Source organism: Cyprinus carpio, chromosome A21, assembly GCF_018340385.1.
Source record: "Cyprinus carpio isolate SPL01 chromosome A21, ASM1834038v1, whole genome shotgun sequence".
In the NCBI taxonomy this organism is placed as follows: domain Eukaryota; kingdom Metazoa; phylum Chordata; class Actinopteri; order Cypriniformes; family Cyprinidae; genus Cyprinus; species Cyprinus carpio.
Genome location: NC_056592.1, coordinates 17,233,579 through 17,248,101, shown reverse-complemented (window position 1 = coordinate 17,248,101; position 14,523 = coordinate 17,233,579). Strand labels below are relative to the sequence as shown.

At 38.4% G+C, this 14,523-nt stretch overlaps 1 protein-coding gene, 1 long non-coding RNA gene and 1 pseudogene across 2 annotated transcripts; 2 read left to right on the top strand and 1 right to left on the bottom strand.

The window, feature by feature from the left end:
- Positions 1–2,851: 2,851 nt before the first annotated feature.
- On the bottom strand, positions 2,852–4,938 carry LOC109088361. Its single transcript, XR_006153043.1, has 3 exons — positions 4,815–4,938; positions 4,540–4,715; positions 2,852–4,421 (listed from the first exon to the last, which is right to left on the bottom strand). It is a non-coding gene; the product is annotated as an uncharacterized LOC109088361 (long non-coding RNA).
- A 1,807-nt stretch (positions 4,939–6,745) lies between these two features.
- On the top strand, positions 6,746–9,738 carry LOC109088393 (glucose-dependent insulinotropic receptor). Its single transcript, XM_019102553.2, has one exon. The coding sequence runs from the start codon at positions 8,203–8,205 to the stop codon at positions 9,331–9,333; it is 1,131 nt and encodes a 376-aa protein (XP_018958098.2). The 5' UTR covers positions 6,746–8,202; the 3' UTR covers positions 9,334–9,738.
- A 256-nt stretch (positions 9,739–9,994) lies between these two features.
- LOC109108574 lies at positions 9,995–13,694 on the top strand (annotated as a pseudogene).
- Positions 13,695–14,523: the final 829 nt, after the last annotated feature.

Here is a 14,523-nt window from a genome sequence, read left to right as displayed (position 1 = left end):
TCCCTCTGAAAAACGGTCTTGAAGAAACTCCAGTACTGAAGCGATGGACAGTAACCTGGATCCATATTACGAAGTCTACACCGGTAGTAAACAGTTTCCGTTGAAGGCATATGGGGTGCCATAGGTGATGGCTCTTCCTGTGGGGCAAAACGTTGGCGGTGTAAGGATGTTGAATGCGAGCATCGCTCCATTTCCCTGGGCCTGCGTGGAATCAGCTGGCGGAAAGCGGCTGATTGCTGCTTCGCTGCCCTGAATTTCTCCACCACCGCGGTGACCGCCTCTCCAAACAGCCCGTCCTTGGAGATCAGGGCATCCATAAGAAAAGACTTGTCTTTTTCTTTTATATGGGTGAGGTTGAGCCAAAGGTGGCACTCAACCATCACCATCCCCACCATCGAACGGCCTACTGCTCGGGCAGTATGCTTGGTGGCACGTAGCGCCAAGTCCGTTGCCCATCGCTGTTCACAGCCTCCATGGTGATGCCGTCCCCCTCGTCGAGCTTTTTTAAAAGCTACGCCTAGTAGGCTTGAAGCATTGCCATCGAGTGGAGCATAGCAGAACTGACCTGAAGCCAAGTAAGATTTCCTGACGAGGTTAGAAGTGACTCAACACGCCTTTGAAGGAAGAAGAGGGCGAGACTTCCAGGCCGCGGCCAAGTTCGGAGTGAGATGTTCGGCTAGAGTCTCTTCCATCGTTGCATAACCGCGGTCTGCCATGTCAGCAATGATGGCGAAATCCGTGGCCGTGGTGTTTGTGATGCGCGCTGAATAAGGCTGCTTCCAGGACCTCAAAACCTCCTGGTGGAGGTCCCGGGAAGAAGGGGCAGCTGCTTACGGCGGTGGGCAGGTGCACGACTAGTTAAAAAACGGTCGTCCAGCTTAGATAGAGATTGGGCCTGGGCCGCGTCCACTTCCCAAATCCAACCCCATTTTATCCACCGCGTGGGTAGCCACATCCAACAGCTCACTTGGTTTCTCCTGTCCGCTCGGAGGGAGAGAATCGCATGTGTCAGCCAGAACGTCCTTTTGAGTCCGAAGCCGCGGTAGAGAAGATTTCTACTCTCGAGAGCAGAACTTTTAGCCTCATCACCTCGTGCGGCACCTCGGCAACCACAGAAGCGTTACGGCGGGGGTTGGATGCAGGGGTGACCTTAGAGAAGATTTCTACTCTCGAGAGCAGAACTTTTATCCTCAAACATTAGTTAAGACAAAACATCACATAACACACATTCTTCAAAAAAAACTGTAATGTTACTCGGCATGTTACTCGGCTTTGTTTCATCAATTAGACACATTAGCACTCAGCTAACATATCCTCCAAGTGTTCACAGTTTAGCAGCTTGCATAAGTGTTTGAGCACTATATTATTGTTTTATGTAAAGGTGCTTTGTCAATGGTAGTGCTGGCTAACTGGCTCAAAGACTCCTCTTTGTGCCAATCAACAATAGGCTTGGCCAGCTGACCAATCAGAGTAGGCTTATGAAAGGTAGGGCTTTGCTCCGAACTTGCTTGGAACGAATCGTTTCAAAATCATTGGCAAATGACTCTAATATTCAATTAATATTTGGAGAAAATTACAATGTTTTCTGACCTTAGATGCATTTAAACTTGTTGTAGGGGACTCCAACACAATATTAGGACACTTTAAAATACCATATGACCTGCTCCTAACAGATTCTATGCCGCAAACTTTAAATATTTCACATACTTTTGAAAATCCAACGGTTAGCCGATCCTGATAAGTGCTTGTCTTCACAGTTGTAAACACGGCGGCTTTCTTCTTTCGTGATGGGGTTTGGCACCACAGTTTCGTTTTTTGTTTCCAGGCGGAACGTTACAGAACGCGACACACACGTCTCAAGGAAATCCTGTAGAATTCAACCAATCCGATGATGACTTCGACACTCCTGAAGTGTTTCCACTTTTGTGTCCCATATGCATCAGATGTTTAGCCAACGGTCCGTGGGTGTGACGTCTGAGGCTCAGACTACAATGCCCCTCATGGGGAAGCAATCAGTGAGGTTTGATTTCCTTTTGTTAGTTTTGAATTGTCAAATGTGGGTGGTCCTTCATATAATGGCTCTTATAAACTTTAATGTTTTAATTTACGCAGTTCATTTATTGGCTCACTAAAAATAACAAAATTCAGAGATCAAAAAACGGCTGTAAACAATATTTAGTAACTTTATTTTATTTTTTCACATTTTTATCACTCAATCAGCAGTCTGCTCCTTCCCCATAAAAAAAATAAAAATAAAATAAAAATACAAAAAAGAAAAATGTGTTTTGTGAAAAAGCTAGTTTAACTTCTTACATTAGGCATGGTAAATGTTAAAATTTAATTGAAAACTGTAAACTCTCCAGCCACTGAACTCAATACCTAATATGTAAAACCACCTTTAAATATTGCAAAGATAACTTCTTAAGGTAAGTGTACACTAGCACACCAAAATCTAAGTTAAGGTGTTTTAGGTGTTTTGTCATAGATATTGCTATGGTTTATAGAAAAAAAAAATGTTATTGTTAAAATGCGAGATTTAGCTTTCTTCTGAAAATGTATTAATTAGTTGATGCACATTTTAGAATACAAAGTTAAAATATTGTATGAAAAAAAAAAAAAGTCAAAAGAGTGGCTCTTAATTGGTACTTTGTCACCATTTAAGCTCACGTCTTCCAAATAAGCCCACATAATGATTTATTCACAATACATATATATTGATTTTAAAGAAGTAAAACATCAATATATTTATTCAGAGACAGGGAAGTATATATAAAAAAAAATCATTTTACTTATGTTTGCTAGTTTCATTTTAACCAATAACATTCAACATGAAAAACATACAGTATGCAGAGCAGAACATTTCATTATGTGTAAAGATTGTAAAAAGACACATTAGTCTAAGCCACTTTTAGATCCCCTCACAACCTCACATTTTTCCTTCTTTCATTTTACACTTAGTCTAGATAATATAATTTAGCTTTTTCCTTACAGTCTACTCAAAATCTTGCTCTCTACCGCTGAACTGAGGAAGGTTTCCTGTCACTGATGAGCATCAACCCTGATCTTGAGATTCACTCACTTCCTCAAAGACTTTGTCCACTCCAAACTGTTTTGCTAGACAACTTTTTTTCCCTGTGCCCTCATGGTAAAGGTGACATGCCTCTACAAATTTTTGGAGAGGTTTTTTCTTTTTTTCTTTTTTTAATTTTTTCACTGAAAACAACCGATACACATTAGCAGACATCTATAATGTAATGGTGCTACACAGTGTATAATTTATATAATTTCTTTTTATAAATATCTAAATATAGTTGTTAATTACAGTAGAACATAAGGCTAGGTAAAAGGTTAATAAAAAAAACACAAAGAAATGTTGTCACTTTCACTGAGAAAATTGATCAAAGTTTATAATTAATGGTGAAAAAGACAATGTTTTCCTTAGATATGTTTACAAAGACATGCATGGAGCTTAAATATACTGTGGACTAAGCATCATAGTAATTTTCATTGTAACCACATTAAGAATTTTTTTTTTCATTCAAGGTTAGCTTCTGTTGTCTCTAGTTTGCATAAGTTTTGTGGCGCCGTACCAATTAAGCCCATGTAAAAAAAAAATGTAATTATAATAAATTAATTTATGAAAATAATCTGCTCTACAAAACAAGTTATAATGTATTTATTTGTAAATGTATGTAAACTGAATCACAAAACATTTAGAGTTTGTAGTTCATATGCTTAATTCTTTGGCAGTCTATCATTCAGTGAGGCTAATGGTTTGACCTTGAGATTAGCTTTGTGCACAGGTCAAAAAAGCTCATATTTCCATTTAAAAGAAAATGATAAAAAAAATGATAAAATACTGTTTGTTCATACACAAAAAAACAATACATTTATCTATTATTTGACATAATATCAATATACTTAACAAAGAAATGGCTTAAAATTGCAGAAATGTGTTGATATACTGAAGGGTCCTGAAACTCCAAAGTTTTTGGGTGTCTTTGTGTGAGGTCCCTTGAGACAGCATGCACATGAGTGGGGCTAACTCAACATTGGCAGATGGCAGGGAATAAACAAATCACTGAATCAGTTAAAATAATGGCCAGCATAAAATATGATTTTCTCTTCTTTTAATTTGACTTCAGAGTTGAAAGTGGGCTTAAAGTGTACACTTACCCTAGTTATTTCACAGTCCCTTTTAAGTATATTCAAAGTCTTTGTTTATATAAGTGTCTCTGTGTTCAACTAAAGAATTACCTATTGACTCTGTCTTTGTTTTGTCTGTGTATTTGCTCTGTTTATTCAGATCATGAGGTAAGTTTTGATATGGCATCTCACGTTGTAATGCAAGCAAGATTTGTGGACTGTGGACTGTGCTCCTACAAATACACACCAGCATCATTCGCAATGAACGCTTCACCCTGCAAAGAGATCACATAAAGTGTCATTACCTTCCATTGTAAATCTCTCTTATGACTTTGTATGGATCTTTATAGGCCATACATTTGAACACACAAACTTGTTGTAAATGAGATGCACCTTTTAATGATTGTCTCACGCTGAGTTTTATGTCAGTAATGCTGATTTCATTAGTCTGTAGATTTTCATTGTGGTTTCACCTTCCCTCTAGTTTGAGTCAGTTGTGATGTCAGAGAGTGGTGCGTAGGAGCCTCATCACACGCTGGTACAGCTGCTGAACAACTGATAGCAGATTTCTGCAACACAAAAGATGTTTTGATTTACAGTTATTCATACACAGGATTTGTTCTATTAAAGGGATAATTTACACTCTCAGGTTGTTACAGTTTACAAACCTATATGAGTTCTTCTGAAACACAAAAAGAATAAGTGTTTTTGTCCATACAATGTATATCTTGTGTGGACAAAAACAGCTCAAACATTGCGATCATTATGATCTTCTATAAATGCCTTTCAATAAAAAACCTGAGGCATCATGACCTTGCTTACACCCCTTTACAATCTAATACAAAGAAGAAGATTCGATGTCCTTGCAAAAAATTCAGGAACATAGCTTATCACTGGTGGGATCGGTATGGTAGCTGGTACAATACATTGTAGTTTAGTATATAATAATATGTATAAGATTAAAAAACAAACAATATATATATATATATATATATATATATATATATATATATATATACATATATATATATATATATATATACAAAACCGATTCCAAAAAAGTTGGGACACTGTACAAATTGTGAATAAAAACAGAATGCAATGATGTGGAAGTTTCAAATTTCAATATTTTATTCAGAATACAACATAGATCATATATCAAATGTTTAAACTGAGAAAATGTATCATTTTAAGGGAAAAATAAGTTGATTTTAAATTTCATGGCATCAACACATCTCAAAAAAGCTGGGACACGCCATGTTAACCACTGTGTGGCATCCCCTCTTCTTTTTATAACAGTCTGCAAATGTCTGGGAACTGAGGAGACAAGTTGCTCAAGTTTAGGAATAGGAATGTTGTCCCATTCTTGTCTAATACAGGCTTCTAGTTGCTCAACTGTCTTAGGTCTTCTTTGTCGCATCTTCCTCTCTATGATGCGCCAAATGTTTTCTATGGATGAAAGATCTGGACTGCAGGCTGGCCATTTCACTACCCGGGTCCTCCTTCTACGCAGCCATGATGTTGTAATTGATGCAGTATGTGGTCTGGCATTGTCATGTTGAAAAATGCAATGTCCTCCCTATAAGAGACGACGTCTGGATGGGAGCATATGTTGTTCTAGAATTTGGATATACCTTTAAGCATTGATGGTGCCTTTCCAGATGTGTAAGCTGCCCATGCCACACGCACTCATGCAACCCCATACCATCAGAGATGCAGGCTTCTGAACTGAGCGCTGATAACAACTTGGGTTGTCCTTGTCCTCTTTAGTCCGGATAACATGGCGTCCCAGTTTTCCAAAAAGAACTTCAAATTTTGATTCGTCTGACCACAAAACAGTTTTCCACTTTGCCACAGTCCATTTTAAATGAGCCTTGGCCCAGAGAAAATGCCTGCGCTTCAGGATCATGTTTAGATATGGCTTCTTTTTTGATCTATAGAGTTTTAGCTGGCAACGGCGAATGGCACGGTGGATTGTGTTCACTGACAATGTGTTCTGGAAATGTTCCTGAGCCCATGTTGTGATTTCCATTACAGTAGCATTCCTGTATGTGATGCAGTACCAACTAAGGGCCCGAAGATCTTGGGCATCCAGTATGGTTTTCCGGCCTTGACCCTTACGCACAGAGATTGTTCCAGATTCTCTGAATCTTTGGATGATATTATGCACTGTAGATGATGATAACTTCAAACTCTTTGCAATTTTTCTCTGACAAACTCCTTTCTGATATTGCTCCACTACTTTTTCGCCGCAGCATTGGGGGGAATTGGTGATCCTCTGCCCATCTTGACTTCTGAGAGACACTGCCACTCTGAGAGGCTCTTTTATACCCAATCATGTTGCCAATTGGCCTAATTAGTTGCAAATTGGTCCTCCAGCTGTTTTTTATACGTACATTTAACTTTTCCAGCCTCTTATCATTTGATATGTTATATATATTCTATTGTGAATAAAATATAAGTTTATGAGATTTGTAAATTATTCCATTCCTTTTTTACTCACAATTTGTACAGTGTCCCAACTTTTTTGGAATCGGGTTTGTACACTGTATATATAATATAAATCCCAAACCCAAATGTCCCCTGAACCCTACAGACTAACTTAACAAATCCATAAAAATAACCAAAAACTCACCGGGCACCATTTGACACGCAGTTGTTTCTGTCCGGGTGAAGGCAGAAGAGTGAAGCCAAACAGTACACACAGCACAGCAACATGGAAAGCAGCCTCCGCTTTAAAGACATCTTCTGCCCAGTGCTCTCAACAACCTGAACAATCTTTAGTATTCCTTTCAAAGAGCCCAAGATGTTCCTTATTTGGGCAGCTCAAGGTAAAGATGGGCAGTGATGTGTAGTTGAAGAGTGGACACAGTTTGGCACAAACCACATCCAGGAGCTTTCTGTGTAGCAGAGTGTAGCAGTGGGCACAACAACTGCTGACCAAAATCAACTTTCAATAGCAGTGAACAGTCTAGTAGGGGTGAATAACATTGCCACATTGTTGACCAGTGGGAGTCTGGCTTTATTGTGTAGCACTGTCAGATCTTTCCTCGGTATGGACGACTATGTGCAGATTGTTAAAAGTCAATTGTACTTGTGTGGTTTTAAGTCCATTGTACTTGAGGGCTTTGACTCATTCTCATGACTCCAGAGGGAAGTTGAAGAGGTTACTGCATTCTTGTGGAATCAGTGTGACTGATTTGTCTTGTTCCCAAAATATATCCATATACGTATGTTCACTGTTAAATGTTACAGGGTTTGGATATGGTAAACGTTTTTTTCAACTATGAGTGCTTCTGTTTATTCAGAGTTTGCTCACTCAAGAGTAATCACAGTCATGCTGTTAGTGTCCAAGCCCATTTTCCAAACCCAACCCCCTTTTCATGTTCATCAGTTTCTCTTCCCCCTTTTAGTTTGTTCAAAGTTAACAGACGGATCCCATCTCAGATTTACCAACAAAACAGACATGGGCACATCAACTCAAATAAAAGAAATTGTCTTTTGTCCTCATCCTGAAGCCATCCAAATCTAAAAGATGCAGTAAGAGATGCAAGAATGACCGCTTACTTGGAATCCTTCTTCTGGACTTCAGTTGAAATATGTTCTCTGTTGAATTTATTGGACTTTTCCACTATGATGAGATTGGATGTTCATGAGAAAGGAGTTCATCTGCTTCTCATCACTTTTTCAGGCAAGGAACACTCTTAAACATTTGAGAAGTATCCTGAAAATATTTCAAAAGTAGGATAAAGATTTGGATAAATATTTGATCGATAGATCACCAATGTCTTTGCATTTTAGTAAGGTTAGGTTGTAAATTCAAAATAATCACATTTTCATGGATATAGCCACCTCCAGTACAGCCAGAGGAACAAGGGGCGGACAAATGAAAGTACAGCAGCAAAAGGAGGAATGTTTTGTGTTTCCCAATCTAAGAAAAGAAAATCTACATCTTCGTATCAATTTCTTCCTCTTGAAACCACTATCTTGGTCTGTTTAAACGCTTAAAGTTCTTCTCAACTTTGAAAAAACAAAAATAAAAAATTTGATGCAACAATGATCACTTTCAACATGACTCAGGAGACATCCTTGGGAACTATGAGGGAGAACTACGAAGTGACATCACCCAGTCCAGAGCTCACAACCCCTGCTGTGATAGAAAGCAGCGTAGTGGCCATGGGTTATATTCTTAGTGTTGGATCCATTTTGATTATCTCCACCAACCTTTTAATCGCCATTGCCCTGGTCCTGCTCATCCGCAAGAGGGGCTGCCAGAGCTGGTGTTTTGTCTTAAACCTATCCATTGCGGACATCCTAGTTGGCGTGGCAATCACTGGCATTGCCACTGATGCTGTCAAAGGAACGACAGCCTCCATGGAGAAGGGCATTTGTTTGTTGCGCATGACCTTTATCATTGCACCCTCTGCAGCCTCCATCTTAACCATGTTCTTGATCTCACTGGACCGCTATGTAGCTATAAAGTTGCCTCTGCGCTATTTGCAGTTAATGAATAATAAGATGATTGCTGGGGCTCTGGTTCCCATCTGGCTCATCTCAATGTCTGTGGGATTTTCACCCAGCATTTTGAAACCATTACAGAAGGAAGACTATCACAAGGTCTGCACATTCTTCTCCGTCATAGAGCCCAAGAGCATCATTGTGGTCTTCTGCCTTTTTTTCTTTCCACTGGTCTCGGTTTTCATCTATTTTTACATGGACATCCTGAAAATTGCATGTGGCCACCAGAAGCGCATCCGTGCCCAGCAAGCAGGTTCACGCTTTCTGACGTCTAGCCGTTACTGGGGTCACATAAAAGCCCTGCGGACTGTCGCCATGCTGGTTGGTTGCTTCACGCTCTGCTGGTGCCCTTTTTTTGTGGTTAGTATTGTGCAGGCATCATGTCCAACCTGTAAACTCTATCACGTTTTGGAGAACCATCTCTGGCTGTTAGGACTCTCAAACTCCCTTATAAATCCCCTTGTTTATGCCTGCTGGCAGCAAGAGGTGAGGAATCAGATCTGTGAGATCTTTGCTCATATTAAAGTCAGGTTGTGTCTTGTGACACACTCTGAGACAGCAGACAGATGCCTCACAGACCACCCGACTGTCAGTCAGGCAGTAACATTTCATGACAAGATGATAGCCACCCCCTTAATTTGCAGTAGGTCTTTCACAATTCCGGAATAACATCTGGAAAATATTTCCAATAGATTGGGAATATCCTTTCAGTCCACTGGCCATAGGAAACTGTAAAAGGTTTACAAAACTGCTAAATCCCTCAATGAATGTGGAGCCCAGAGCATCTGTCCAAATACAACAGACGTCACTTTATTTGCTTTCCTTTTCCACCTGCAATGAACACAATATGTTCAAAATATAACCAAGGCACTTAGTTCCCATTTACATTTTTTTCCCAATTGTAAAATGACTGTAATAAATTAAAAACTATTTGTGTTTATGTTTCTAGAGGGTTTATCATCATCGTCATCTTGCCCACTGGGTATAATAAGATGTCTGTTTATAAGGCAATATTCTCTGTAAAATGGTTTCATGCAATATTCATTGTGAACAGTACTATATAAATAAAGTGTAACAATTCAATTGACAATGTTTCTCTTTTTATACATCTACCATTGGTGATAGAAAAAAAGATTAGCTTTAAGAGAAAAAAAAACTTATTTTAGACTTAATATAAAGTAAATATATTTACAAGATATTATTTTAATATTTGCTTTGGCTTTAGTAGAATTAGCAAAGTGGTAAAATAAAAGAAAATTATTTAATATCGACCTAAACATAAATATCCCACTTACATAAAAATGTAAATACTGTAGCTATATGCAGTCCCATGCAAGAGGACATTTTCCAGTTCGGATTCAAAGAAGAAACATATTCTGTTAAAAAGGTAATTCCGAAAGGGACTGAAAGTGATGTCTGCCACCCTCATGTCGTTCTAAAAGGGAAACACAACCGCTTCCCACTGGCCACTTCTTCAGGTGAATTAAATAAACATCTAATGGCCAGTGAGTTTAAATGAACATCACCTGCTCACTTTGAGTGATATCAGCGGCGCTTACAGTGTGTATACTGTGTTGATAGCGTTTTATCGTGTTGACCATGGGACAGTGATTATCTCGTAGACCAGGGGTTCTCAACTCTGGCCCTCTAGATCCACTTTCCTGCAGAATTTTTCTACAACCCTAATCAAGCACACCTGAACAAACTCATCAAGTTCTTCAGGATTACTAAGTTACTGGATGGAGAGTTTGATCAAAGTTGGAGCTAAATTCTGCAGGAAAGTGGATCTCGTGGGCCAGGCAGGCAGGCTGACATGCGTGGCTCTTCTATCCCTCCAGTCTTGCGTGGATGGCAGGCCTTGTTTTCACTTGGCGCCTTGGCTTGATGCGATATCTTGCAGGACTACTTGCATAGTGATGTGTATTATATTTAGTTTAGTTTTTGTTAGTTAGGTTTTAGTTTAAGAGGACATAGGTAAGTTCTGTGCCACCCAAACATATTTTAAATAATGTTACCCAAAGCTCCCTGTCAAGGCCACTCACACTGACAGTGTTCCTGCCACTGGTGTCTGGATTAGGCTACTATTTTAATTTATTGAAGACTTTTTATGGCAATAAAACTATCAGTGTATGCTTAATATGTTCATTTGTCTTTGATTGTAAAATTAATTGCAAAATTTGAGAAATACTATTTAAGTTACAAACAATTAGATACAAACACAATTTGTAATGATAAAGTAGAAACTGCACAAGTAATCTGAGTCAGTCAACTACATATCCCACTCCTTTTTATTAACCCGGAAGAAAGTAATACCACGTGTGAACTCACCAGTGGAAATAAATCCTTCCCGAGTGACTGTGGCTTGTCACGATGATGTTTTAATGTTTGTACTGAAATATCTTGCTTACATCTGTTGCTATATGTTTCTAATTAGTCCAAGAAAATTACTAGACTCGTCAGGATTGGAACAGGAAATGCCATTAGGTGAAAGCCCAGTTTTTGCAACAGTAGCCAAATGCTAATTATCCATCTGCTAAAACGTAAACATAAACTACTTTTCTTGTTCTCGATTCAGTTATTCTTTTTGATGAATTTATAGGACACCGAGAAATAACAAGAAAATTAAATGGGTCAAAGTAAAACATTAAGACACCTACTCTTTTGGCGTAAATGGTAAAAATAAGTCATTTATTACATTACTAGAGGTTACTTTATTGTCATAAATAAATATGTGTGATAAAATGTTAAAACATAATTAAAAAAAAAAATCATTTTTTCAAGATTTCAAGTTGTCATAAGTGCCTCTGATTGAAGAATCATAAATTCTTATACACGTTGATCTTATGATGCTAACACCACAACAGAATAACAATTTTGGACACGATAAATGTTGTACAGAATAAAATATATGTAAATGTATTTTCATTATCTCTGTTATTTATATGTAGTCCACTCACCAAAGTAAAACTCATCAATGAACTGAATGAAAAAGAGGCTGAACTAGATGTCAAAGACAGTGTGTCCTGGCATTCAGTCTATAAGGACAGCGCCTGGATCTTTATCACTTAGTGACTGGTTAAAATCATGGCTGTGGGCCAAAACCCATTTGACTAACCCTAACTAAGCAATATTCAGCTATGGGCTTCATATACACTAAAATGCTCTCTGGATTGGCCAGGGGTATCCAATCCTGCTCCTGGAAGCTACAGTCGTGCAGATTTAATCTACAACCCTAATCAAACACTTCACAACCAGCTATACAGGGTCTTCAGAGTTCCTTGAAAATTACTGACTGGTGTGTTGAAACAGGGTTGGAACTGAAGTCTGCAGGAAAGTAGCTCTCCAGGAGCAGGGTTGGAGATACTGCCAGATGGAGGCAGCATTCCCCTGTTTCACACTAAAAGTGTTCTTCTGTACGGCATGATCTCAGTCTTTCTCTGAACCCTGTTCTAGCACACAGTACAGCGATGCTGATTTGTTCTCATCAAATTTCAAAGTGATGTAAATTCATTGTTTTTCTCTCATATTTATTTGCCAGATTAAAGAGTACTGTAACTGTTTCAAAAATGTGGCATTTTGTTAGTGAATTATTTATGTATTTTTTTCTCCTTTATTTATTTAATGCAAGTCCAATCAGCACTATGTAAATATGTTGTTATCTGCAGGTGGAATTCCATATGAGCTGACAGAAGGAGACATCATCTGTGTTTTCTCTCAGTAAGTCCTAATTGCTCATACCCATGTTTTCCCTATATTTCAAAGACGTCTTCATTTCTTGCTAAAGAAGTCATTACTTCAGGGTTTTTTTTTTCACTTCTAGTGAAGCTTAATCCTCATCTGTGCATGTCCGGTATGGAGAGATTGCCAACGTCAATTTGGTGTGAGATAAAAAGACGGGCAAATCCAAAGGATTCTGCTTCCTGTGCTATGAAGATCAAAGAAGCACCATTCTAGCTGTGGATAACTTTAATGGAATAAAGGTGAAAGGCTTATTCCAGTTGCATATTCAGTTGTGTGTTTACTAATGGAATATATTCTACTTGTTGAAAGAATCGTATTTAAAAAAGGAACTTGTATATCAGGGAAAGAATATTTTCATGTAATTGACCAACCTGTTGCATATATTTTTGTTTTTTAATTGTTTTTTCTGCTTTAAAGATTAAGGGCCGAACCATACGTGTGGACCATGTAGTAAATTATCGACCACCAAAGGACACCGATGACATTGATGATGTCACTAAACATTTGCGAAAAGAGGGATGTGCTCCCAAAGTCCCCCCACCATCCTCCACTGAGTCCGAATCTGAGAAAGAGTGTGCTGTACCTGTGAAAAAGCCAAAAAAAGGTGAGAAGAGGTTATATCTGTTCAGTAAATTTTATATGATTATTTCAGTAAATGTAACTACATATATATGTGACTAATTTAATATGTTATTATACTAAAAGACAAAAGACTAATTCATTATGTTGTTATACTTCAGATAAAAAGGAGAAGAAAAAAAGAAAAAGGAGAAGAGAGAAGAAAAAGGCACTAAAAGAAGAGAAACATGAGGCATGGATTGAGACGTCAATGTCTTCTCCTGTCAGAGTGAAGAAGGAGAAGGAGGACACGCCATGTGAGAAGTATTCCATGAAAGGACCGGCAGGAAGCAGAAGGGACAGTTCGGGACAAGACTTCAGGAATCCACAAGACAGAGCAGATGAGGTGGACAGATTCAGAGATAGGTATGGAGGTGAGAGGGAAAGGGATAGAGAAGAAGACAAAAACATAGACAGGAACAGAGAGGATAAACGACATGAAGACACACAACAGCAAAACAAGGAGGGAGACCGAGTAAGAGGTGTTGATAGAGAGAGAAATGGGGGGGAACGTGAGAGTAATATAATTTACTGTATACTGTCTATCTGGCAATAAGTTACACACAGTACACTCATTTGACAAATAAATTCAAACTTTATTTGAATTGAAATGGTACAAAGACCAAAAAAGTCTCGTTTAACAGTATCAACTAAAAACTCCAAAATTAAGATGCAAATGTTTCGATTTTTTTAAATATCTGTCTGGAAAAAAAAGATATCAGACCAACCAAATGTGTACTTCACCCATTTATAAAAAAAAGATATCAGACCAACCAAATGTGTACTTCTCCCATTTATACCCGCTCAGCAGGAAACAGCATTTCATCGCTAATGTTGAATAATAATGATCGCTACAGCCATGACAACATATTCAATAACCTAGCAAGAGGGGATGAAACAATTACACCGATATACTCTGAATAAATAAACACAGAGAATTAAATAGTAATAAGCACCAAGTTGAACATTAAAGGGGTCCTATTATGCTTTTTCACTTTTTCAACTTCAGTTAGTCTTGCTGTTTGAACATAAAAAAAGATCTGAAAAGTTACAAAGCTCAAAGTCCAATTTAAAAGGAGATATTTTATTTAACAGAAATCACTTTTCAAAAACTACAACAAATTACTCGTTTGGGCAACAACGCATATTTTTCGGGTTTTGTGATATCACAGATACTGACGAATGGGACAAGACCTGGTTGAGCTGCACTAGAGAAGGCAACGAGTGTTATCTCTATGTCGTAGACACGCTAGCTTTCCCAAAGCAGACAAACTTAGAGTGGTAACAATCATGCGGGTTTAAATCGTGCTCAAATGGATTTGATTTTGAATATTTACACTGAAGCTCACAGGCGGCTATGGGAAGGGGCATGACATTTCCCGACCAGGCACCGATTGCTGCCAATCACAACACACACTGGCCCAGCTAACCAATCACAGCACATTTCGTATTTCAGAAGGCGGGACTTCATTTGATACAAGAACTGTTCAAGCCGTTCAT

Excerpts from the sequence above, each read along its gene's own strand:
- LOC109088393 (XM_019102553.2), top strand. The coding sequence starts at position 8,203 with ATGATCACTTTCAACATGACTCAGGAGACATCCTTGGGAACTATGAGG.